General features: G+C 39.6%; 1 protein-coding gene across 3 annotated transcripts in view; it reads left to right on the top strand.

Moving 5' to 3' along the window:
* The window catches only part of ulk4 (unc-51 like kinase 4), a 132,168-nt gene that overhangs the window by 42,255 nt on the left and 64,070 nt on the right, over nucleotides 1–25,843 (top strand). For all 3 annotated transcript variants that reach the window (XM_030073149.1, XM_030073150.1, XM_030073151.1), the window contains exons 20-29: nucleotides 778–939; nucleotides 4,428–4,613; nucleotides 6,353–6,480; nucleotides 14,032–14,165; nucleotides 14,487–14,608; nucleotides 15,158–15,214; nucleotides 15,919–15,970; nucleotides 16,211–16,305; nucleotides 21,362–21,413; nucleotides 24,612–24,816. In XM_030073149.1, the coding sequence (XP_029929009.1) occupies nucleotides 778–939; nucleotides 4,428–4,613; nucleotides 6,353–6,480; nucleotides 14,032–14,165; nucleotides 14,487–14,608; nucleotides 15,158–15,214; nucleotides 15,919–15,970; nucleotides 16,211–16,305; nucleotides 21,362–21,413; nucleotides 24,612–24,816 (1,193 nt within the window). The remainder of the gene's footprint in view (nucleotides 1–777; nucleotides 940–4,427; nucleotides 4,614–6,352; nucleotides 6,481–14,031; nucleotides 14,166–14,486; nucleotides 14,609–15,157; nucleotides 15,215–15,918; nucleotides 15,971–16,210; nucleotides 16,306–21,361; nucleotides 21,414–24,611; nucleotides 24,817–25,843) is intronic.

A 25,843-nucleotide genomic window follows, 5' to 3' on the forward strand; every position in this document is an offset into this window, starting at 1 on the left:
CATGAATAGGCTCTATTGTGTCTACTATCTAGGGAGAGTGGTTTCTCAGTGATGTAAGGCAGTGAAACCACAATAATATTCTGACACAGTCAATCACTTCTGTTCTACTTCCTGTCTTTCTCCGCAATGACAAACAGCTATCCTCTGAATCAAATACATGCACACATACAAGAAAGGTGTGAGGGCACACACAGTGTACGCATAAGTATACAGACACATGCACACAGCACAAATGGTTCTGTTCCCTGTGTTGAAGTGACATTGACTAAATCTAATTGTCAAGTTGTGACTGTTAGCTTTTTCTTCATCTCTGCTGTTTGCTGCACAGAGACATTTTTCAATAATTGAGCCTTTCTCTCTCTCTCTTTTTTTTTTTTTTACAAAATAAAAAAAGGAGAGTGGCTTGACCACAATGACAGTAGCACATTTTACACAGGGCAAAAAAAAAAAAAAAAAAAAGGAAATAGTGCTAGGAATGTATTTTTATTCTGTCACTACAATGCACACAAGCTCTCACTCTTTCTGTACTCCTCTCTCTCACTCTGTCACACACACACAGTGGTATGAATACAAACTTCTAGGCATACATTATAATCTACATAAACAGAAGACACACACTATTGAACTAATCCACATTTCAGTGTGTATGTTGCCTGTTTGGTTGTGTCTAGTATGTTTTTCTTTGCATACTGTAGTATTACAGAAACTATGGATGATCTGTTGTTGGCCAGTGTCTCTGTGCATATTTATGTGTGTGTGTGTCTGTTTATCTTACAGGATGATCCTGTTGTTCAGCACATGGCTGCAAAAACCATAGAGAACATCTCCAGTACTGTTTCTGGCCCCTCCCACAACTGGGTCAGCACAGAGATAGGCTCTGCCCTCTGGTACCTGTTTACTCACTCCACTGTGGAGGCTGTCAGAGCCACCGCGATCTCTGTAAGATTTCATACATTAACACACATGCACAATCACACTTAGGGCCCTATCTTGCGCCAGACTCCCTAAACCCGCTATTTGCGGATTTAGGATTTAGGAAGAGGCGTTCCCCCGTAAAAGTTGCTATCTTGTGCACCTCCCGCTATCTGCAAAATACCTCCGCTACCCGCTATATTATGCATAGGCGTGTTTTGGGCATTACGCCAGTTAAACCAATCAGTGTGCCAGGTGCCATTGCCTTTAAGGGCAGGATGCGCTATCCTAAATCCTAAATCCTAAACCCGTGATGGAGAGAGGGAGGTAGATTTTCTCAGGGCTTCTACTGAGGCTAAAGCAAGTTGGCTTTATATATATACATATTATATATTATATTATAGGCGAGTTAATTCGGGAGGTGGAGCCACATGTGTCCAAGTGGACGTGTCACAAGATTGTACTGATTGAGTAAAATCCCACAGACACACAAGAGGCAGAGGTGGAACTATGTGTAAACTAATTTATTGACAAGGTAGATTGGGCAAATAAAATATTAAAAATAAAAATAGGCTATAGCACAGCTGCTGGCTTATGATAAAACAATAAAACGTGCTGGCGATAGTGTCCAATTAAAACAGTCTTTCCTCTAAACAGTCTATATGAGTCCCGGTATCAGTCCGACCGTGTGCGTGGCGAGGCTCCGTCGGGGCGCGCATTGAAGCCGCCTGGGCGAGCTCTCGTAACAGCCCAAACTTTAGGGATAGCGGATCCGCTCTCCCTAAAGTGTGTGCGCAAGATAGCAACTTTAGGGATAGCGCATTAAACACTCCCACAGACACACCTCCAGGCACAAATGACGAGTCGGCATAACGGATAGCGGGTAGCGGGTGGCGCAAGATACTGTTTAGGGATAGTGGAAGTTCCTAAATCCGCAATTTGCGGGTAGCGGGTAGTGGCAGCGGATAGCGGGTGGCACAAGATAGGGCCCTTAATCTCTGCAAGGTCACACATATGCCTTGTGGCACACACCACAGCTTCTACATGCACATGTTACTATCTCTATAAGGTAATGCAAGCACAAAATCAAACATATCCTTGTTTTCTCATCATATTGAGGAGACTTAAAATTCAAACTGTCTTTACAAATGGAAAACAATCAAGTCATAATTACAACTTAAAAACTTGAAGATTGTCGATAGACCTTGATTTTTTTCACAGAATAATTATCATGAGAATAGAGTAAAGTATGGAGGATAGCCCTTGCTCACTTTTGAGGCATGTTTAAACAAGTTCAAATGCTCCAACACATTTTTGGCAAAGCATGTATCTATGCCAAAAGTTGGGGCTAGGTGTGTGGGGTACACACTCATCCCCATTTGGAGATTCCTATCCAAACTTATTTTTAGTTTGTCTTGAAAAAAATGTCATCTTAATTGCATCTCATAATGTTAGCCATGTAGACTTTGACATATTTGTGTGTCTCTTTTGTCCACAGGCTGCAAAATTATAAAAATCAATACATTTTTAATTGCTCACAGGCATAAAGTGAGACTTGCAACCAGTAGCTAGTTTGCTTCACCCAAGAATTACTCAAATGGACTGCATGTGTCTCTATACTAGTGTATATCTTAACCCTTTGATGCATGGATTATGAGAGCCTGAGTCCAGATTTTTTTCTTATGTGTTTTTACTCTTCTTAGGGCATGAACACTTTTGTGAGTCTCCATACTATTTTAAGGATGCAGGACTGGTATTACCATGTCATGATACTAGTATTAATATGTTTTCAGCAACAAGAATTGACAGTCTCTGCATAAACCTCAATGGAGGGGAGAAGCAGAGAGCATTCTAACAGCTGATATGCAATTCCACCATAGAAACCATTGCATTTAGGAGAAAATGACTTTAAAACAGCTGTCCACTGTAGTGACCGCTATGCGCCAAAGGGTTAATATGAGATATGGAGGAACGAGTCATGAAATCTACATGCTATAGCTGATGTCTTTAGATCTCCAGGGTGCTTTACTCAATTTGTCACTGAGAGTTTTTCCACCACCCCCATTATGTATATCATACACAAGGTTCACAAATCTTTAACCAACTCTTCATTGAACATATATCACATTATGTGGATCACATCCTCAGACTCTGGCTCAACAACTTCTCTCTTATACAGAGGATGCAGGGGATTTTATAGAACAGATTTTTATGCTCCAGGTTGGTGATAACATTCAGATGTACAACAAACAAATGCAGGCTATGAAACTCTTTACTGGGCAATGATGAAAAATTCCCTAACGCACGTCATTTTGGGAGGCCAGCCTATCTGCACCTTTCCATTTACTATCGTTGTGTTAGTTAAGTACCGATGAATAGGTGGTAATGTGGAGTGTATCTTCTTACAGAAAGAGTGTGGGTGGATTTTTCTTACAAACCTTGCATCCTTTTGAACTTAGACCCTAATCTAAGTTTCTTATTAAAGGGTCATATTTTTTATTTATTGTTTTGTGCTGGCATCTTGACATATAATATGTAAGCTATGCTGTTTACCTTCTATGTAATACAGCCTAATGTATATGGTGTGTACTGTACAGTGTCTTTTATAACTGTATAGTCTTTTTATACTGCAATCTCTTCAAATGTGGATAGTCTCCTCACTTGGATTTTTGCCAGTGTTTTGTATTTGGTATTGATCTGGTGTTGACTTATTGATGTAATCCATTTAACCAAAGAATACAGGATGAACAGTAAACAGATGTACAATTAGAGCTAAGTGAGCATGCAGTATTTTTTTTTTTTTTTTTTTTTACTTTGAGGAAGGAATCACCCATAAAACATTCTCTTTTTAAATTCTGCTTATTTTCACTTATTTTTTTCTCCCTCTTTTCATTAGAAGACATCCCAGGATTATTCTGGTAATTTTTCTTTCAGTGTGCAAGCTCTCTTCAGTCTTTGAGCTCTATTTGCCATTTAGAACTGATGCCCCCTGGTAAACATTATAAAGATATATAACTCTGTTAGCAATAGGCCCAGATGCTGGATGGTATTTATGCCCTCCGTGCCAGATTGTAAATGCTGTCGAACAGAAAAGTTCAGTGTGCAGCTTTGCAGATCTGATTGTTGCTCCACCTCATGTCCCATGTTGCACATCTTTATTTGGTAGCAATAACAGCCTACCATCAGGGGCCTGAAGACATTAAATAGAAGATGCATTGACTCTACAAAGTAAAGGCACTACCTGATCCTGACATTAGTGCTCAGGTGGATGTAAGCTAGAGCTATATGATCCCTCATTGAGTTAAGCATTTAAATCCCCATTTTTCCTTCTCTTTCACTCTCTTTGTCTTTGTCTTTGTCTCTCTCACTCAGGCTTTGTCTGCCTCTCTCCCTGCCTATACAATAGATAGATAGATAGATAGATAGATAGATAGATAGATAGATAGGTTTACATCAAATTTATTTATGTCATATTATTATTTATTTACTTATTTATTTATGTAATCTGTCCCCAGTCTCTGTCCAGAGTAACTCGGGCTGTTCCAGCAGTGTTCTTGGCAGTGATTGACAGCTGTGGCCCGGCAGCCATCTTGGAGGGCATGAGTGGAGCAGGGGTCAGAGTCCAGCAGCACCTGCTCACTGTCATGGCCACTGCATTACTCAACTCACGCACTCATACACACCGCATTGCACAGAACAAGGTGGGTGTTGTTTGTTGTATTACTATGAAGGAGTTTTGAGGTGCTGAATGGAAAGATTTTTCTCTCTTTTGGTCATTCACTTTACATAAGGTCATGCTGGCAGTGGTTTTGATTCAATGGCATACTTTGCTGTGTCTTTTGCAACCCTGTTCCCCAACCCTCACAACGGTCATGAGCCCATGTAGTTTATGCTAACATCCCATTGGCCACCACAGTTGGACCTTGTGAAATGTTAGAGGACATCCAAACTCCAGACGGTGTAACCTGTGAGAACAACCTAAAACGTACACATGCCTTTAGGGATAATGTTTTTGATTCCATTTATCTCTCCTAGTCACTATGACACTCTGCTGTCTCGTTTTGCTCACATTGTGTATGCTTTGCTTCATTCCACCACAGGATTCAGTGAAGTGTTCAAGGAGCTTTACAGTAGGTGGGAAAATCACTGACGGAGCATTTAAGAAGCTCTAGGATAACACAACAACCTTAAGGAACAACTTCCCCCCCTCCCTTCCAGTTCATGAACTAATACTGAACTGTGGATGGACTAATTTGTCAGGAATGACTCATTTCATTTTAATAAGACAGCCCATCTAGTGTGTATGTGAAGTGCTAATCTTGGTGAGGCAGAGGGGCTGAAATTGATTTGAAGGTTTTTCACTTGGAGTCTGGCATTGGTAATTGACTCTGAACTGAATTTATTTGCATTGAACATTTCCAATTTAACACTAGAATACAAACTTAGTACTTCAACTCTCTGCTCTAATTATACACTGATATGCATTCACACCCCCCCTCCCCTGGCACAAAGACAGACAGTCCAAGAGTTTGTTTACCCAGAACTCTGTGTGTGTGCGTGTGTGTGTGCATGCGTGCTAATTTGTGGAGTGTGTCAGTATCTGGGCTAATTGGCTGAATGAACGCACTGCAGCCGTCTAGTGGAGCAAAGCATTATGGGTAGTGGGGAGGGACTTATCAGCTAGGAACACACTACTGGGCTTTGAAATTAATTAACTCGGTGTGTCGCTGCATACACACACATGCATGCACTTACTCCCACAGACGCGTGCACACATACACACACAGAGCCAGTGGTGTATGGTGCTGGTGATAATGATAATGGTAATGAATGTTGGCCAGTCAACAATTTTTCAAACCAGCTACTGCCGTTGACTTTATGCTGAGTGAGGGAATGTCTAAAGTAGCTGTAGGCATTAGTATGTGTGTGTCTGTGTGTGTGAGAGTGCATATGTGTGTTTGTTCCGTGGTGATGATGGGAAGGGGCTTTGGACTGATTAAGTTTTGGTGTGGTATTTGGCTTAATACCAGAAAATTAAAATATGTTTCCGTGATCACCTAAAGGAAAATGTAAAATTTTATATTCTGTCATTTTCTGTGCATAACTTATTTGAATATATTTTCCTTTCTGAGTGTTTCTAAATAGTCTGATGTTTGTCCCTAAATAATGTTTTATCTCAGAGGCTCTTGAATTCCCTGTTGCTGTGTATAACTCACCAGGGTGGGATACCACTTAAACATTTTTAATTGTTTTAGCACATTATTTAATTGTTTTAGAGCAGGTGGTTGCTTGCTTGTAATTTTATTGGGAAAGGTTATCTCATACTACTAAAATGTGCCATGCAAAGCATGACCTCATCTTCATACCACAAAACACTCCCACAACTACTCTCTCTCTGTCTCTCTCACTCTATGTGTGCCTGTGTGTGTGTGTCTTCCAGGATTTGGTACTGAAGGTCCTACGCTGCCTAGACAGTCCATCTACAGTAACCAGAGCCAAGTCATTATTACTGCTACTGCTGCTGATACAGGACAGCACACACACACTGCTATACTGCTGTCAGCACAGGTATATGTACAGTATGCACACACCCATGCGCACACACACACACACACACACACACACACACACACACACACACACACACACACACACACACACACACACACACACACACACACACAAGGTCCATGACTGTTTAATACTGGATTGTTGTAATAATAAGATCATAATAAGATGTAAATCCATACTTTTTAAGCCCCTCACATTACTCCTGTTTATGTTCACTACTGTTCATTCATAATTCTTTTGTAGCACTCTGAAAAAACCCTGCTAACTTACAACCAATGTTTTTTTTTTTTCTTTTGCTGGCCTAACACATTTGAGTGAACCAAGTTTCTTAGTGCATTTTATTATTATTCATGAATAAAACTTATGAAAGGGTAACCATAACTCTATAACAAGAACTGACAGATAATGATGATTCTCTTTGAACGACCTTTTGAGTAGAAACAGTGCAGATCTTACAGCTTACATGCAATGCTTACATCTTACAGTGAACCTTGTGTTTTTCCATGTGAAAGGCCACATAATGGACCAAGTGTGATGGTCTTACTAGCCATTGATCCCATATTAACAAAATGACAAATCTTTTGTATTATCTCCAAGGCACACACAGAGTAACCCATTACATTATGATTACCCTGGTATACCATGGTATTCTCTGTACAACTTCTCCTAACAAACTTCTCTGAGAATTAAGGTCTATTCACACTGAATTCAATGTAAATAAATGGCATTAAAATATTCATGTTTTTTTTTTTTTTTGTTTATCACCATAACTAGTCCGATGCAAAATTGTCATCATTTTCTAAAAAAGTGTGATAAATGAAAGCGAAGAAACAGCCTATGGACTCCAAGTCAAATCCTCTGGTATCTGTGTCTCTCAGGTTTAGCCAATTTCCTCCATTACACCACAAAGAAATTTTGATGAAGAAAAGTTAGCTCACTAGCAATGCTACCATCATGATCCAAGGTAATGCTACAGAAACTATAGTGTAAATAAAAGCAAACAGTTTTCAGTTGAAACTGTACAGTGGAGGGGGGGGGGGGGGGGGGGTCCATACCTTTGGCCTCCAACAAAAAACAAACAAAAAAAGAGCTAGCCTCTGAAATTTGCAGTGCAATTTTAGACTTGGGATGACTGAGTTAAGATGTTTAGATGTTTTCTTTTAAAATGCTGTTGAGTATGATTTTTTGTCATTCTGAAAACTCACAGCTGATTAGGTTTAGCTGTGACTTTGTGCTTTTTTGTAGAGAGCAGCACTCTGTGTGAGCTATGGGCTAACTAGCCCAGTAGCAGCACTGAAAAAATAGTAAATCAGATTCGATAGCACAGAGGGATATCAACGGACAGTCTACCCTGGGTATTCCAGAGCAACTGCATGTTGCAAGTTTTTGCTGCAACTTCTTTCTGTTCATTAGACAATTGCACTTTTTGTGACCCCCGTACCTTCTCCTCACACAGGAGTAACATTTAGAGCCTGTGCAAAGGTGTTTTTCCGTTTAACTGTGATCATTACCACAAGACACTAAGCACCCCTCTACTAACTGATTGCTTTGAGAACTGGACCAACGAATCTTCCTCATAAATGCACAGTGTGGTGAAGTAACTCCAGTTAGTTCTGTCAGACCACTGGCTAATTAGCTGTTCTGAAAGAGAGTTGTCCATGTTCACAAGTAGAAGCGACTGTCTAAAAACTAATGGGTAACATATGTGACTTCTGTTTTAGGGTGGAATTTCCCTTTAATTATTAAACCATAACTCTCTGAGTGTGCACTCATACCCAGCTGTACTGTAGCTCAGCCAAACTAAATTCCCTCATCAGGATGCAATGGTGGAGCAAATCCAGGTTTATGCTGTAGGTTTTGCTGGAACTTAGTGTTGTTCATTAGACAGACATTATACTCTCAGCTGCAACTCTAGCAGCAACTGCTCTGGATAGGAAATTAATCTCTGTTATGGAGCATGTGGTTTCAACCAAGCCATCCTGTTGGTCACTCATTCCAACTGGCTGGCTGTGCCTTATTGATTGTTGTGCCAACATTTGTGATAACCAGGGCTAGTTAGCAATGCTTCTTGTTCTCCCATTTTTGGGAGAACAAAACTGAAGAAAACTTTTCAGACAGTACATATGCATTGGTAATTGTTTCAAAAATACCAAATACTGTAGATACTTTAATGTGATTCTAGGTACCTTGGTACTTATGACTGCTTCAATGCAGTAAAGGATGTTTCCTCATTTACTGTAGTTACTATTATTAGTTATTAGTTATTAGTTACTATTAATGCAGTGTCAATGCATGGGATTATAATATGAGATGATGCTAATGTGGCTACACTGGAACATCTGAACCTGCAATGTGTTTATTTTTATTTACTCATGCAGTACATCTTGTAAGCGCTATGTGTGAGGTCCTGTTACACTTTGTAACAGGACCTTAGCCATATCAAATTATGCACCCATGTGCACCCATTTCGCCTGGCAAAATGAATTGATTCTGACTTGATGACATAAATGTGTGGTGCATCCAGAGTATTCTGTATTAACTGTATTGAAACTTGTGCTGCATATTGTTGCAGTAAACTAGTTGAATGTTGATGCACTTGCAGTTTAATTATAACAGTATCTCCCACTAGCACAGGAATAGCATATGGGAATTGTTTTTTTTTTTTTTTTTTTTTTTTTTTCGGGTGAAAATCCCCTTTAACCTTAACAACACAGTTTAGCATTCTTAGCAACCTGTGGACTGCTGTAGGAGACTTCCTCCATAAATATACTGTGTGGTGAAGAATAGTCTATTGCTGTTTGCACAGCAAGTTTTTGCAGCATCTTCGTGTTGTTCATTAGGCAGTTGTACTCTGAGTGACCTTTATATTAACTAGCACAGCAGCTGTGGAAATGATAATATAAATATATGGTATATTGTACTATTCAGTGGGCACTATGTCGTAACTTTACAGTAAGTTTTTACTGTAACTTGGTGTGTTCATTAGCCAGTTGTACTGTGTTTCACCCCAGCGCCAACTCTCACAGCAGCTGTGGCTATGCATATATGATCAGATGCATATTCATGTTGTATATGTAACAGACAGCCCTCCTGGTAATATACCGCCAGTTGGTGTTTCAAACTGAGCTAGCTGCCCTAGTTCAGTAACTAGCACATGGACCTTTACAACTCTGTCTGTCCACTTCTCTTTCTCTCTCTTGTTTCCTCCCTCTCTCTCAGTTTCCCTTTCTAGCTTGTTTTCTTCCCTCTCTTTGTGCTTCTTTGTGCTTCTTTTTGCCTTTTCTCTGTTTTGTATTTGCATGCCTCTCTCTTGATGTGTCATCTCTCTTTTGTTTCTCTCAGTCTCTCTTTTTTCCTCCCCTGCTATCTGACTGTCACTCTCTACATATGTGAAATGCATAACGCTGGCAGATTAGCTTTTCCATTGAAGGATAAGGTTAGGAGCAGTTAGCCAGTATTCTTTAGAGGGTGTTCATCTGACAGAATACACCACTTTTTTATTACCCTTGTTTCAAATTTCTTCTGCCCAGAGGCTCTCCAACCTCAGTCCAATTTAACATTTTCCAGCATTACAGAACATGTTAAATCATAATATGTTGCAGGAAATGGAGATGAACAGTGCGATAACATCAATCTCTTTTCGATTTAAGTTTGGTTCACTTTGACAGTCTTACACAAGTGCATCATGTCTGCTGGATTCCTTAATTTGACTGTGATTGACACATTTTAATACAGGCTTTTTGAAATACCTGGAATTTTGACTGCAGCTGCTACTTACACGACCTCCAAATAGGAATGTTCCTTATAATTTTCAGAAATAGGTGTTTCTGTTTCTTTCTCAACTTCTTGCTCTATCTTTCCCCTCTTTCTGTCTATCTGTCTCTCGGTTCACTGTGAGCTGTCAGTGTTGACCTGCCTGTCTCTCTCCCTGCGAGCACTAAGCCTGATGCAACCACACATACAGACAAACACTCATCTTTTCGTCAGTCCTTCTCTCACTCAAGCACGTTGAGTTTAATTAGCTCCTCAGTGGCGTGTGTATGTGTGTCTGTATGAGATAAACTTGTGTAGTCCTTGCTGAGGAAGTGTCAAGATTGCCAGTGGGAATGTAGAGTGAAGACTTTCAACAAACGCCCGTGCATGCACATGCACACACAGAAACACAAAAATGTGAAGCAAGCCACTTGTAGGTCAGTTGTGTGACAGCACTTTGTCAGTCTCCCACAGAGACAGACACAGAGGTGGCGAGCTTGTCTCACTCTATTTATTAGCCTGGGAAAATGTCTACAATATTTACAGGCCAACACAGGCAGAGAGACAGTCTAATCATTGGAGAAATAGGCACACACATATGCAGTCATACATGCAGGCATACATGCAGGCATACAGACACAGACATACAGACATATAGAATGACAGACTGACAAACATTTGATATCAGACTGTGCATTTTTTAACTTGTATCAACAGGTATTTAAGCATTTTCAGTGTTTCCTAAATCAAACACTATCTTCAGTCAGTAGTCAACTTAGGCTGTGAGATCAAAAAGAAAACAAAATAAACTGGTTCTAATTAAATGCTGAAGCCATGGATTAATAGACAAGATGTGTGATAGTCAGTGGGGTTAGACAATATTAGGCAATTAAGCGGCCGACTGATTAATCGGTCTATCTCTAATACAAAGGTGCAGTCGAAATGTAAAAACCTCTGTGGAGTGTTCTGTAAAGGTGACTGTAGTATTTTAGAGTTGATAGTCACATGGGTTCCAAACAGTCAATGTCATTGTTTGGCAGTGTTCAGTTCTCTTCAGGTCTCGTTCTAGAAAAGACAGATGAGCATAATTCCCCGTAGAAATAGAAGAAATACAGCAAGGACAGTCTCTGGAAGCTGCTGAGTTAATCTTACACCAGAGGTCTCATACAAGGCCTACACCAGGCTTTGGCTGCAATGAAGACGATTATATAAAGGATTATATAACACCTCCTTTTCACCAAGCATGGTAATATTGACTTATCTGGTGTTAAGTGGTACCTGTTGGGTATGTGACAACTTTCATAAAAATATTTTGACGAGCTTTTGGGAATTTGCGACAAATATATTGTGACAAATCCTGAATACACGGGTCAAACCACTCTAACCCTAGATTTGTGTATTTCTGTCCCTTGAGACTCTCTTGTGGTTCTGAGCTGAAGGCATGTGTATTGGTGAAAAAGTGGAAAAAAAATGAATCTCAGCAAGAAATACAATAGGACCAGCATCACATACTTGGAACCGTAATGATAAATATTATTTACAGTTACGTCCATAAGTATTTGGACAGTGAAACAATATTCATAATTTTGACCTTCTACACTGCTACAGTGGATTTGAAATGGAGTAATCAAGACATCATTGAAGTGCAGACTTTAAGCTTTAATTTAGGGGGTTGAAGAAAAATATGGCATTAATCATTAGGGAATTATAACCAGTTATATACATTGACACCCCATTTTCAGAAGCTCAAAAGTCATCAGACAAACTATGCATAACAAAAATAACTATAATTATAAGGATCAATATCTGGAGGAAAATGCTTTGCTTTCAGTAACTCTTGGGCTGCTTTCACAGTATGTTTTGGGTCATTGTCCATCTACACTGTGAAGTGCCGTCCTATCAGTTTTGTGGCATTTGGCTGAATCTGAGCAGGTAGTATAGCCCTATAAACATCAGAATGCATCCTGATACTTCCATTAGCAGTCACATCATCAATAAACACCAGTGAGCCAGTTCCACTGGCAGCCATACACGTTGTGAATGAGTTTTTCTTCACCAGGGAAACAATTCTTTGGTCATCCACTTCAAATGTCTTCTGTGGTCCTCCAGGCCATTTGGTGTTGCTGAACTTATCAGTGCATTCCTTCTTTTTCAGGATATACCACATGGTTGATTTGGCGACTCCTAAAGTTGTTGCTATCTGTCTGATAGTTTTTTTTTTTCTTTTAGAGCCTAATGATGGCCTCCTTCATCTGCATGGACATCTCTTTGGATCACATGTTGAGGTTTCTGATAAACAGATACCAAATGCAAGTGCAAACACTTGGAATGGATTCCATATCTCTTGTTTTCTTAATTTGTCATGGAATCATAAAAGAAAAGGCCTCACAGCCCCCCATGAAACTGCTTTTTAGTGAAGTGTCCAATTACTTTTGAGCCTCTGAAAATGTGGTGACAATGTATAAAACTGGCTTTATTTCCTGAAAGGTTAATGCTATATTTTTGTTCAACCCCTTAAATTAAAGCTGAGTGTCTACACATCTTGATTATTCCATTTCAAATCCACTGTGGTGGTGTACAAGGGCAAAATTATGAATATTATGTATAGTTAAATATCTATCTATCAGTCTATCTATGCATGCCCCTCTGTCTCTCTTCATGCTTTGCAGTGAAACACTAACAATAATCAAAAATCCAGCAATTACTATGAGAGCTCTGTTGATATGCACTGGAAATCTAATGTAATAATAATCAGTGTACTGGATTTCATATGCTAGTCCTAAAAGCTAATCTTTCAAGCAGCAATATCAGGAAAATGTTTTACTTTTTTTTTTTTTTTTAGGACTTTTTGTCATCCTCTGTGACAGAATTTAAAAAATGATGTTACGGACTAGGCACATGGCAGAAAATATGGCTGATTTGGACAGAGAAATTGAGATAATCCATGTGCAGCAACACCCTGAATTATATGACCAATACCTGAAGCCCTGTGGAAATATAAACATGTTGACTTGCAATATCAGTTTAAGTTTGTAAATTTATTATTTATTTATTTAAAATTTATAGCTATGTGAATTACCAGTATTATATATTATATCATATAATTACATAAGACAAACAAACAATTTTATACAATATAATACTTTTTTTTTCTGAAACCAATAAAACGTCACCATAGCAACCCATTGTCCTGTAGTTTCCTGCTAGCTCCATTGCGCAGTTTGTTGTTTTTCCCAATTACCATGGCAACGATCAAAGCTTCAAAGCATTTGGGTCAGCCCTAGCATGCACACACGTGTGTGTAACTATGTAGGTGTGTTTGTGCGTCTATAATGAATCCATTAACTGTGGCAACCTCTCTGCTCTGCTCTGAATTTGTGAATAGAATAGTATTGATTACTGTTGAATATAGACATTCTGTGTGTGTTTGTGTGTTAGTAATGAATATCCGTTAGCAGTGGTAACCTTTCTGCTCTGCTCTGAATTTGTGAATAGAACATTATTGATCACTGTTCAATATGGACACTCTGGGATGAATAAAAATGTTCTTCACTTAGGGCTTGTCTCACTTCCTGGACTCATTTTCTGGCCTGCTTCTTTCTCTATATTCTCATCCATTTGAACTATGTTTTTGTGTGTCATTAACACATGCATATTAGTTATTTACTTGACACTTGTGTTGAGCAACTCGTAACAGGTGGAACAATAGAAAAACCTGAAATGAATTTATCATTAAGAATTTAAAAAATGCTTTCCTTTAATTCTACATTTATGTTTGTCTTTCTGTCTCTCTAGACTGGTGATGTACCTGGAGAGAGACCTGCGCAAAGCCACACCCCTCCGAGAGAACCACAGCCAATCAGGATACCTGTCTCAGTGTCTGGATTTGCTTATTGCATACCTGACGAGCACTGCCTCACTAATACTGGGTACACACACACACACACACACACACACACACACATACACCCACCCCACAACTTAGGATGAATATTTTCACTGTCAGCAATACTTAATATGAACTGTCTCAGGAATTTAAAATAAATGTTCTGGTTGTTTATGAAAAGAAGAAGTCCCTATGCTGTACCAATTGGATGAAAGATAATGTAGGCGTAACCACTAAAATCCCAAATGTCTGAACATATTTTGGTCATTGATAATACCTACATAACTTGGTTGATGTTACGGAGCCCTAGTTGTTACTCTCAGGTAAAAATTACTCTTCTGTTTTCTCCTCTACTCTCCTCTAGATGAGCTGTTAGGTGCATTAGGAGGTGTGGTGGGGAGGAGACACCCATCTACAGCCCAAAGCAGACAGCTCAAACACATTTTGCCTACTATGTCTGTAGTGCTGGACCTTCTGTCATCACAGGTAACCAGGACCTGTCTTCTGTGTTACACCTAGATTATCGTGGTGCCTAAAACAAGAAAATAAACATTTTGATATGCCTCCACTTAAGATTATCTGCACCAATTAGTGCTAGTTTGTTTCTCAAGTAGGCAGGTTCTTCAAGGACAGCCAGTCAGTGTGGTTGTATTGCTGGCTGATATTGCCATAATGTTTGTCAACCTAAACGTCCCCAAACGCGGTTCTCAGAGAAAACCCTTAAAAAGAACTACATCTGGCCCTGAAAGACTAGTGAAATGTGATATCAGTGGCGAATATTCTTCACCAATTATCCTGTAATAATTATTATAAATATGTCAATATATACAATATGTGAACAAATGTATTATAAATATCAATTTTATTGAAAATGCTACCAATTGTGTCTTTTCTACTATAGCAATGACATTTCTACTGCCACAAAGGTAAGTAAGTACCAGTGTTGCTCTGTTCTGTTCTTATATCCCTTTCTTTTGGTCTTCCTCTATCCTCTCCTTTTTCTCTGTCTATCTGTCTCCCTCTCTTCCCTCTTAGGTCTTTAGGGCACAGGTTGTAACAAAGGAGTTCCTAGCTCAGATTGGAGTCCTGCTGGTGAGTGTCTGGTAGTGACTGTGATGTTCACTTTAATTTGATAAAATTCTGGACTTCAGCGATACATGATGCACACTCATATATAAAGTTATACTTTCACTCTAATTTCAATATCAATGCATTTTATGTACATGTTTATTTTATTTTATTTTATTTTATTTTATTTCTCTTGTACCAAAGTTACCTTACGGCAATTTGATAGCAAACATAAAAAAATACCGGGCATGTGTTCTTCACCACAAAAGTCACTTGTAGATGTACAGGTGACTTTTTTTGCTGTCATTGCATAGTGGATTAATGAGAAAGGATCTAGTCACAAACCATTGCCCAGAGTAAATACAATATTATTTTGTCAAGGACAAAGTTTTTATTTATTCTGCTGTTCAGCAGTGAATGTGGTGGTTAAAACCAAGATCAAACAACAATATTGCACAAAATTATGAGATACCAGCAATCACAAAGCATTAAAACTACCAGGATGACAGATGACAGACAGGAAATAATATAACCTCACATATTAATCAGTTTGTGTCTAAGGAAAAATGATAACGTCATCCATCACAACATAAAATGTAACCATCTTGACCAAAGGCTACATTACTCCTGGCTCTAGGAATCTGTATTGATAGTTTCTCATTATCTTCCTCTCACTTCCCTTTCTTTTTCCTTTAATCTATCCCTCTTCCTCTCTTCTCTCCCCCCAGACCTATATCACCTCAATCGAGTCCAATGAGACCAATCTTGCCAGTGCTGTGGGTGAGTTGCAGTTAGTATAGTTTTTACACAAACTCAACAAGAATCTCTTTATCCTCGGTTTGATCGAGATTTATACATTGTATTTAACTTTCAAGTGATTTTTTACTGTGTTTTGCTGTTGTACACCAATGTATGTTGTTTGTGTGTAACTTTTATGTTTGTTGTAATGCACCTGCCTCTGCCATGCTTCCCTTGAAAAAGACCTAGCCTAATTCAGAATGTCATTTGATTCCCCATTAGGTGCAGCCGTATGTGAGGATTTGATTAGGACAACTCTCTCCATTGTAGAAATCCTGAGCCAACATCCTGCTCTGATCACCATAGGTTACTGTACTGTAAGTGTGCCTGACACTGTCTGACTGACTCACTGACTGCCTGGCTCTGTGTATGTGTGACTGTGCGAACACTGCCAGACTTTCGACTGTCTCTCTCAGGGACTGACCGGCTATCTGCTGAATGTGTAGTGAGAGAAAACAGAGCTGTATCTTATGATATACAACCAAAGTCATATAGTAGTCCTAAAAGCATTTTGGAGACACTTTGTCATAAATCTCTAAGATACTTTTTCCCTTATTTCCTTGTCTGGAACAGCATAAATAAGACAAGAAATAGATCGGACGTTGGCTCTTTTTCATCACTTTTACTATGGCCACTGTGAATACTTATATTTGATTGTGTTAGCACCCGATTCTTTTGTTTAAAGCCCAGGAACAGACCAGAGTCAGTCTTCAATTTTCTGATGCAATATGGTCACATATAAAGCAAGACAGCGCTGGTCTCAGAGTGACAGAGCTCTCGCAGGATCTCAGTCAGAATGAGCCCCGATATTAGGAAATGATGCACATTTATCTTCTTTGGCTGGGCCTGCCCCGTACATAGGTTGGACTCGCACACAACCAAGAATAATTGGCCAGTTACCTGAACATGGACAGGCCAACCACTGTCCATGCGTTATCCCTGGAATGTGTGATGCTAGTGTGTGTGTGTTGACTGGGCGTGTATCTAATGCAACAGACCTAACTAGCAAGATCGAGAAAGTACATCTGGCTCCTGGTTTATCTGTCTTCTGCTGGCGTCAAGCTGTCCTGAACTATATAATACATTGAACTTTGAGATACATTGGATAACGTAAGAGACATCGAACTATAAGGCCAATTGTAACAATTGCCTGGAGGGTGACTGTTTAAAGTAACCATATATTGGGACATGTGAACAGCTCAACCCAATATACATTCATCTCATATAGACATTATTGTATCTAACCATAAAAACAATAAAGTAACAGCTATACTAATTAATTGGTAATTGCTATCTAACTACATTAGCTGTTAGCTGCCACATTCTGGCAGTTTCTTAAAATCTAGATTGCTTCAAAACACTGACATAACTTTAACACTATCAGTGACCTAGCCAAGCCGTTTTTTTGTGTTTATATTACATATTTTAGCCATTTGGGCAAATACACGATATCTTCAAAGACATGACTCATGTTAAATAACATTAGCTGAACCAGCATAGTGCCTCCATCGGTAGGCTGTTCCAGATGTGCATCTGATTTGTACAAAAATAGTGTGGGCTGAAAAATTTCATCTCAGCTTGGTGGAGGTTATGCCACTTTGCATTACAACACGTCCACCTCGTATCAATTCCCTATATGGTAACACCTCATCATGCATTGTCAGTTATATGATAGCAAACCAACAAGCAGCATTTCACAAAGTGGCACCTGCACCTGGGTTTTATATTCAATATGTGTCCTCCAGTCCACTCAGCCTGACTATTAGCAGTCAGAGGACAGAGGGTCAACTGGTGGGCTATTAGGCCAGTCACTAATCAACTATTGAACCAACAGCACCTCGTCACACCTATATATCTTTGTATGTATGTATGTGTGTTTGTGTGCATGTATGTGTGTGCAAAGGGGCTTGAGATTGTGTTTAATGACTATTGACGTGTAGGAGTGGAGGAGATAGAAGCAGGAAGCAGACGGGATGGGAGGAGAGAGAAGAAAGGAGAAGGGGAATAGAGGACAGGTGCAAAGAGGAGGCTTGTCTCTATTGATAGTCAATAACACAGGAAGACACTTTAATTACCACCAGCCAACTCAGATTAACTTTTATTGCTCGCTGGACAAGGACACATGCACATTCAAACTCACTTTTGAGTGAGGTTTACTGTGGGTAAGTGTCCAATTCCAAGTCTCTGAATCTTAATCAGAGAGGAACTTTGCAGTGAGTTTTACTCTCTTGTGTTTGGATTATGTGTTGTATAGCCCAGTGGCATAGATTAACAGGTTTGACTGTTTTGTTTTGAATTGTTTTGTTTTGTTCACTGCTGTTGCTTAGGGACATTTTGTGTCCTGTTAATTTTCTTCACCAAGCAGTTGTCACTTTATGGGTTAAATAAAATGTGATAGGTTGATTTATTTGTCCTTAACCCATTCAAAAAATCTTCACCCACTGGAAGTCTTAGCAGTACAAGGTGATGATATATTACAGAAGACTAATGTTTCAAGAGTTCACGTAACTAAAATACGTCTTAATTTTTTGGATTAAGTTCAAATATATTCAGATTAAGAGAAGACAAAGTTATTCATATGACGTAAAATATGGTCAGCTCTCAAATAATTGATCTTTGCACAAAAGAAGAGTTTAAATTTCCAGCTTTCTTGGACAGTTCTTTTTCCCCAGTCCCTTCCCAAAAGTGAATCCCAAATTTGGGTTATACTGTAATTCACCAGTAAACCTATGTATTGGTTACAAATGATCACTAAATGGATCACTTAAGGGATACCATTATCAACAGGTAATTAATATCTTTCACAAAAATTTTTAGGCTAACAGTGTGTATCCGTGTGGATACCTGATGGCCCACTCACATTGGCAAGTTTGAGCCCGTATCGTGCTAAAGCCAAAATCCCCCCCTCCCCAGTCCCCGGCTGGCCTGCACTCACATTACCTAAAGCCCAAACGCGCCCAAGCACGATTGCCCCCGGTGTGCACGTCATCACGTTGAAATACGACAACAGGCATGGCCCGACGTCATTATAAATCAATGTAGTTCAAATACATTCATCATGTCTTCCTTTTAACTAAAAAAACGCTTTTTGTCCTTTTAATCAGACATGGGATGTTTATTTACCTTGACAGTTTCGGAGGTAACTTCCTCCTTCTTCAGAAAGGTCCAACTGACAGCCGAGCAGCACCTGACAGATCCGGCAGACCGGGTGACCGGGTGGCCGCACACCGCGCGGTGCCGCGGCCAGTGCCGCGGCCGGTGCCGACGCGGTGCCGGCCAGCACCAGGTCTGCCGGATCTCCGCACACAGACTGCTGTACTTTCATTATAAACCGACTTTTGTTTATACGCGGTTGCAGCAGCACAGCGGACAGCGACACAGACAACATGGTTGATTATTGATTGCGCAACGCAGCCATTCACCGGTAATCAAGCTGCGCACATTAAACAATTTTGCAGAGGCAGGAGGAAAGTTGCATGATTTACGTCCGCGCACTGCGTGCGTGACCGTGCATGTGCCCGTGTATGCGCCCGTACCGCGCTGAAGCACACCCCCTCCAACCGTGCCAGAGCGGGGGAAGTGTACTGTATTCAAGCACGATACGGAGCGATCACACTGGTCAAAGAATACAGATTTTAGGGGCAATCGTGCTTGGGCGCGGATCAAACTTGCCAGTGTGAGTGGCCTCTGAGACATTTTTTAAATTCTTGATGTAAATGCAGGTGTAAAGGTGTAACGCAAAGATTTCTATTCCTGTGTATTAATTTAAAAGTTGGGGAAAAGAAATGGGAAAAAGAGGGACTGAAACAGACTGTGGAGCATGTCACCCCTAGTTCAGGGTTCAAAGAAATTACAATAAGGACCCCCCACACCCCACCCCCCACCCCCCAATCCCACTCCAACCCTTCCCACCCAGCCTTTCACACTCACTCTCACTCACTCTCTCCTTTCAGTCTTTTGATGGTTACATGATAATAATACACAGAGGGTTCTTCAGTAGACAACATCCTTTGTAGTTTCCTTTCTCTGGCTTCCTATTCTAATGACCTCACACGCACACACACACACACACACACACACAGCGTTAGTGTTGTGTCTATGGTAATATCAGCAATTATGCAAATTCATGCAATACAGATTCATATAAAAAAAAAAGCCTAAATAAGGGCTCTGACACTGGCGGAAGTAAATTTGTGTTTGTCTGAGAATGTGAGTATATTTGTGTGTGCGTGTGCTCGTGTGTCTGTGTGTGTGCATGTGTGTGTGTGTGTGTGTGTGTGTGTGTGTGTGTGTGTGTGCGCGCGCGTGTGTGTGTGTGTGCGTGTGTGCGTGTGCGTGTGATCAAAGGAGTCATTCTATCAGTGTATTTCCATAGTAATTTGATCATCTGCCAGTGGACTGTGTGGTTGATGCCCACTGCATTTATTTCTAGTTACCAGTGATGCAGAAATAGTGTCTGCAGATTTAAGACAGAAATATATAATGTCCAGTTTAATCTAAAAATATATTTTATCTTCAGAATAAAAATAGTCTTTTTTTTTTCAGAGGTGAGGCACAAGTTGCTTATAGTGCTATTTTTCTAATTGCCTGTGGCCCACAGGAAACCTTCATCTAGCATGTGTCCCCTGTGTATAACCTGTTGAGGGGACTTACTGAGGTTTCAGCACATTGCCCATAGGTAACCTGTTATCCAGTTTGAGACACAGAAAAATAACTGCATTCACACTGTGATAACTACGCAGATATGTATTCATACAGATAGAGAAACATTGGTTTTGACTCTGGTTGCTTCATTTACATGAAAAGTTATATGCAGTGAATCAAACATGACACCTGTAACTATGATATATGTATGCAGGAGGTTGATTACTTGCTGCTGCACAGCAAGTAATCAATGCATACATATATCATAATTAGGTGTCATGTTTCATTTACTGCACTGATGCATTGATTATAAATTCTGATAGTTAAACTGCATCAATCTGCTAAAAGAAATAAATATAATGAATCCATTTTCTTTTGCCTAAATCAACTTTGAATCAATTTATTTGTAATTAAAGTAGTATTTTTTGAAGTAATTCTGTTTCTTTTTTTGTCACCTTTTCAGTGAAAAACATACAGTTTTACATTATTGTACATGTTTATTTAATAGATATAAAATTTTGCTAAATTACTGATGTAAATCATTGACTCAAATCACAGTCTACAATCTCAAACCTAGTTGATTCCAAAAAAAGAGAAAAAAATGTCCTTAAATCATGAATTATTGAATCATGAATCAAACTAAATCTCTTTAATCATAGTTTTGAACCAGTATAGCTTGATATGGTTGTATTTTTTTTGTTGTTGTTGTTGTTTGTGTGTGTTTTGTAGGTTGTGGATGCTGTCCTGCCTCCTCTGATGACACTGGCTTTCAGCAGAAATGGTAAGGTGGAAGAGGGTGATTTTTTGAGAGAGAGGGGTGGGGAGTTGCAAACAAGATGGAGGGGATGACAGATCGAGTGTGGAGGAGATAAGATGAGACAACGAGGCAAATGGGGCAAGTGGGGAGTGATTGGGAAACAGTGAAGATGAGGGACAGGTTTAAGGAGAGAGATGGAGAAAAAGATGTACAGATAGAGATGGTGAGAGGGAGAGAGAGATAGGGAGGGAGATAGAGAGAGGCCTTGAATGCTTGAGCTAGTTAAAATCTCTGCATTAATGAACTCCAGTATCTATCGCAAAGCTTCATTATAATTATCCACTGCAGTGTTTTTGGTTTTGGAGCCTCAGTGAGTCATCACGGCTTGGTTTCTGTTGGTCCCTGCATGATAGTAGGAGTGTGTATTGTTGAGTTTGGGTCCCAGGGTAAGACTACGTCCTTGTACTGTGCCTGTCTCCTTGTTGCTCGTTATCACAGCAGCATGTTAGCAAGACATATTCCTTGTACTTATTATTATTATATTCCTCTGAAAGAGCCTCTGACTCTGAGTCTGAAAATTTGGTCCCACCTTTTAAAAGTTTAAATATACAGCATATTCCAGTAAATAAGACAGATGAAATATGGTTTTTCAGTAATATGTTAAGGCTTTTTCATGCTGTATGTTTGATACAGATTTATTAGGCTCACTTCTCTTACTTGAGTTCATTTACTAAAATACAATAAACACTTTTGACTATCCTTTCTAGAACAAAATGAAGCAATTAAAATCAATCCAGAACATAGAGGGAACTGCTTAAAACAAGCCACATCCTCTCCAATCTATGATCACTGTTTCCACTATTTTTTGTTTATTTGTTTGTTTTATTTTGTTTTGTATACTTGTGAGTGTGGCTTTCTCAGTTGCCAAAGGGGGGCATAAGGACCAAGTGTAGCCAAAGAGCCAAAGAACCATGGAAGCTACCCAAACATGCCAGTTGCTTTTGGTTAACTGATGCTGCCAACTGCTGTACTTAGTGCCAGCTTCACTTACCTAGCTAACAATATACAATTAATATTTGGACAGTGACACAATATTCATAATTTTGCCCTTGTACACCACCACAGTGGATTTGAAATGGAGTAATCAAGACGTGATTGAAGTGTAGACTTAGGTTGAATTTAAGGGGTTGAACAAAAATATTGCATTAACCTTTTAGGAATTACAGCAGTTTTATACATTGTCACCACATTTTCAGATGCTCAAAAGTAATTGGACACTTCACTAAAAAGCAGTTTCATGGCCACATGAGGCCTTTTCTCTTGTTATTCCATGACAAATTAAGAGATATGGAATTCATTCCAAGTGTTTGCATATGCAGGTGAAGGAGGCCATCATTAGGCTCAAAAAGAAAAAAAAAATCTATCAGACAGATAGCACCAACTTTAGGAGTCGCCGAATCAACAGTTTAGTATATCCTGAAAAAAAAAAGGAATGCGCTGGTAAGCTCGGCAACACCAAAAGACATGGACGACCACAGAGGACATCTTAAAAGGATGACTGAAGAATTGTTTCCCTGGTGAAGAAAAACTCATTCATAGTGTCTAGGGAAGTCAAAAACACTCTCAAGGAGGTAGGTGCCATTGTCCAAATCTACAGTCAAGAGATGTTTGCAAAACAAAAAAAAAACCGAGGGTATACAGCAAGGTGCAAACCACTGGTGTCACTCGAGAACAGAAAGGCCAGATTAGACTTTGCAAAAAGAAAAAAAAAAAAAAAAAAAAAACATCTAAAAAAGCCTCTGGAACAAGGTTCTTTGGACAGATGAAATGAAGATTAACTTGTACCAGAATGATGGGAAGAGAAAAGTGTGGAGAATTAACAGAACAGCTCAGGAACCAAAGCAGAGCACATCATCTGTCCAGCATGGAGGAGGCTGTGTTATGGTATGGGCATGTATGGCTGCCAGTGGAACTGGCTCACTGGTGTTTATTGATGATGTGACTGCTAATGGAAGTATCAGGATGCATTCTGATGTTTATAGGGCTATACTATCTGCTCAGATTCAGCCAAATGCCACAAAACTGATAGGACGGTACTTCACAGTGTAGATGGACAATGACCCAAAACATACTGTGAAAGCAGCCCAAGAGTTAGAGAAAGCCAAGAAGTGGAATATTCTTCAGTGGCCACGTCAGTCCGCAGACCTCAACCCAGCTGAGCTGGGTTGAGACCCACAAACAAGCAGCAGCTGAAGGCAGCTGCAGTAAAGGCTTGGTAGAGCGTCTCAAGGGAGGAAACTCAGAATTTGGTGATGTTGTCCATGGTTTCCAGACTTCAGGCAGTCATAGACTGCAAAGGATTTTCCTCCAAATATTGAACATAATCCTTGTAATTATAGTTATGTGTGTATAGTATGCATAGTTTGTCTAATTACTTTTGAGCCTCTGAAAATGTGATGACAATGTATAAAATTGGCTATAATTCCTAAACGAATAATGCCATATTTTTGTTCAACCCCTTAAATTAAAGCTTAAAGCCTGCACTTAAATCACGTCTTGATTACTCCATTTCAAATCCGCTGTGGTGGTGTACTAGGACAAAAGTATGCATATTGTGTTACTGTTCAAATACTTATGGGCCTAACGGTATTTCCCTCTGATATTAAAAATGAATTAATGTGTGGTTTGGTTTTGAAAATGAAAATAAATATATGTAGCTACCTTTCCTGACATCTTCTGTAGAAGCTAAGAAACACCATTAGACCACTGGAGACAGTGGAGCTGGAGGGGATGTGTGCCCTTAGAGCACAACAAACCAAAATAGCCACAACAGACCTGCTCTCAATTGGGATCATGGACTGGAGATTTAACAAAACACTGTAAAACTTACATTATGTCTTAAAACTGGCTAACTTATTAAAAAGTCTCAAGATTCAGTTGACGAAACGTAGCCCTCATATTTAATTTATCACACGCTGAGTTGTTGAGGCTGAGCTCAAGGTTCTCCTGCACATGAGGCTGGCCTCTGTTTAACTGTTGATCCATTCCACCTGTTAACCAATATCTGTACGCTTGTAGAATACAACATGCACACGCACGCACGCACGCACACACACACACACACAGAATGCCATTATCTGCAGATCAAACAGTAAAATCCAAAGCCTGAATACTATATGAATACTACTAATATGAATGTACGTGTGTGTGCATGTGTTCCAGTGGAGTGGTGTGTATGTGTGTTGAGGGTCCTATCAGAACTCTGTGTCCTCCTGCTGGTCCAGGAGGACAATGAAGATGAGGAGGACAAGACAAACAAAGAGGAAGAGGAGAAGAAGGAAGGAGGAAGAAGAACAGAAGGAAGAGTTGACGGAAGCTCCTCCAATCATCATCTTGTAGCTCTTGTTACTGAATCTCTGCTTCCACGGTTAGTCTGTCCCTGTTTGGAAGTTTGAATACATGTCTGACTGTCTCTGTCCTTTCTCCCTCTCTTCTCTGTCTCACTGGAAATCCACATTTTAAAGGTACTATGAGTAGCATTTTGAGCATCAATCACTGCCAAACCAATTGTAATAGTTTTGAATTAAGAAAGAGCCTGTGTAGTGCTTTATTGTTATTATGGTTATTATTAGTGTTATTATGAATCCCACAACAGTTCTGGGTAACATATGGCCACAAGCACTGTGACTGGTCAGAAAATTTGTTTGGTCTTTTACCCTTTCGCTAAAACAGCCTTGATATATGAGAGTTGGGTAAGCCCTCACCCAGCCATAATCCCAACCATGTGGGTGTATCTTGCCCAGAACTCTGGTGGGATTCATTATTGAAATTTTGGTGTCAAGGATTACCAGGATTTGTGCTTATATATATCATTAAACCATGTCCTTCATTTGGTTATGGTTCTCCTGGGGCAAGATCAACATGTAACGTTTTCTCCTCTCAGTCTAATTTAACTTAAGATGACATATTCATTTGCAGTGATTCTGCATCTCCCACACAAGACATTTGTTTCGTCTTGTTAGAAGCTTTTGTTGCAGACCTACTCGAGACTGCTATCGCAGTTACGAAATTTTCAGAGCACCATGCCACAGAGTGCACTGCTTTTTTAGGTAATGGATAAGAGATGATATGATCGATGATGACAGAAACCAGTTCCAATTCAGTTACTAATAATGTATTCCTCCTTATCCCATCTGGTTTCCAATTGTGACACCAGTTTGTCATGCACCACTGGCCACGAAATTAGTAAACATCAGTTGCCACATGTGTGCCTATGCCATGCACCGTTGACTGCACTTTGTGTCATGCTCAGTTTATTCATGAAAATAGAGCCTTACATGTGGTAGCATCTTACAGTCTGTTTTTTTATTCTTTTATTTCCAACTCCTTTTTTTTAAACTTTATTTTTGCTCAATCATAGTTTCCTCACATACCTCAACTTCCCTGCCACATCT

Source organism: Myripristis murdjan, chromosome 16, assembly GCF_902150065.1.
Source record: "Myripristis murdjan chromosome 16, fMyrMur1.1, whole genome shotgun sequence".
NCBI lineage: Eukaryota > Metazoa > Chordata > Actinopteri > Holocentriformes > Holocentridae > Myripristis > Myripristis murdjan.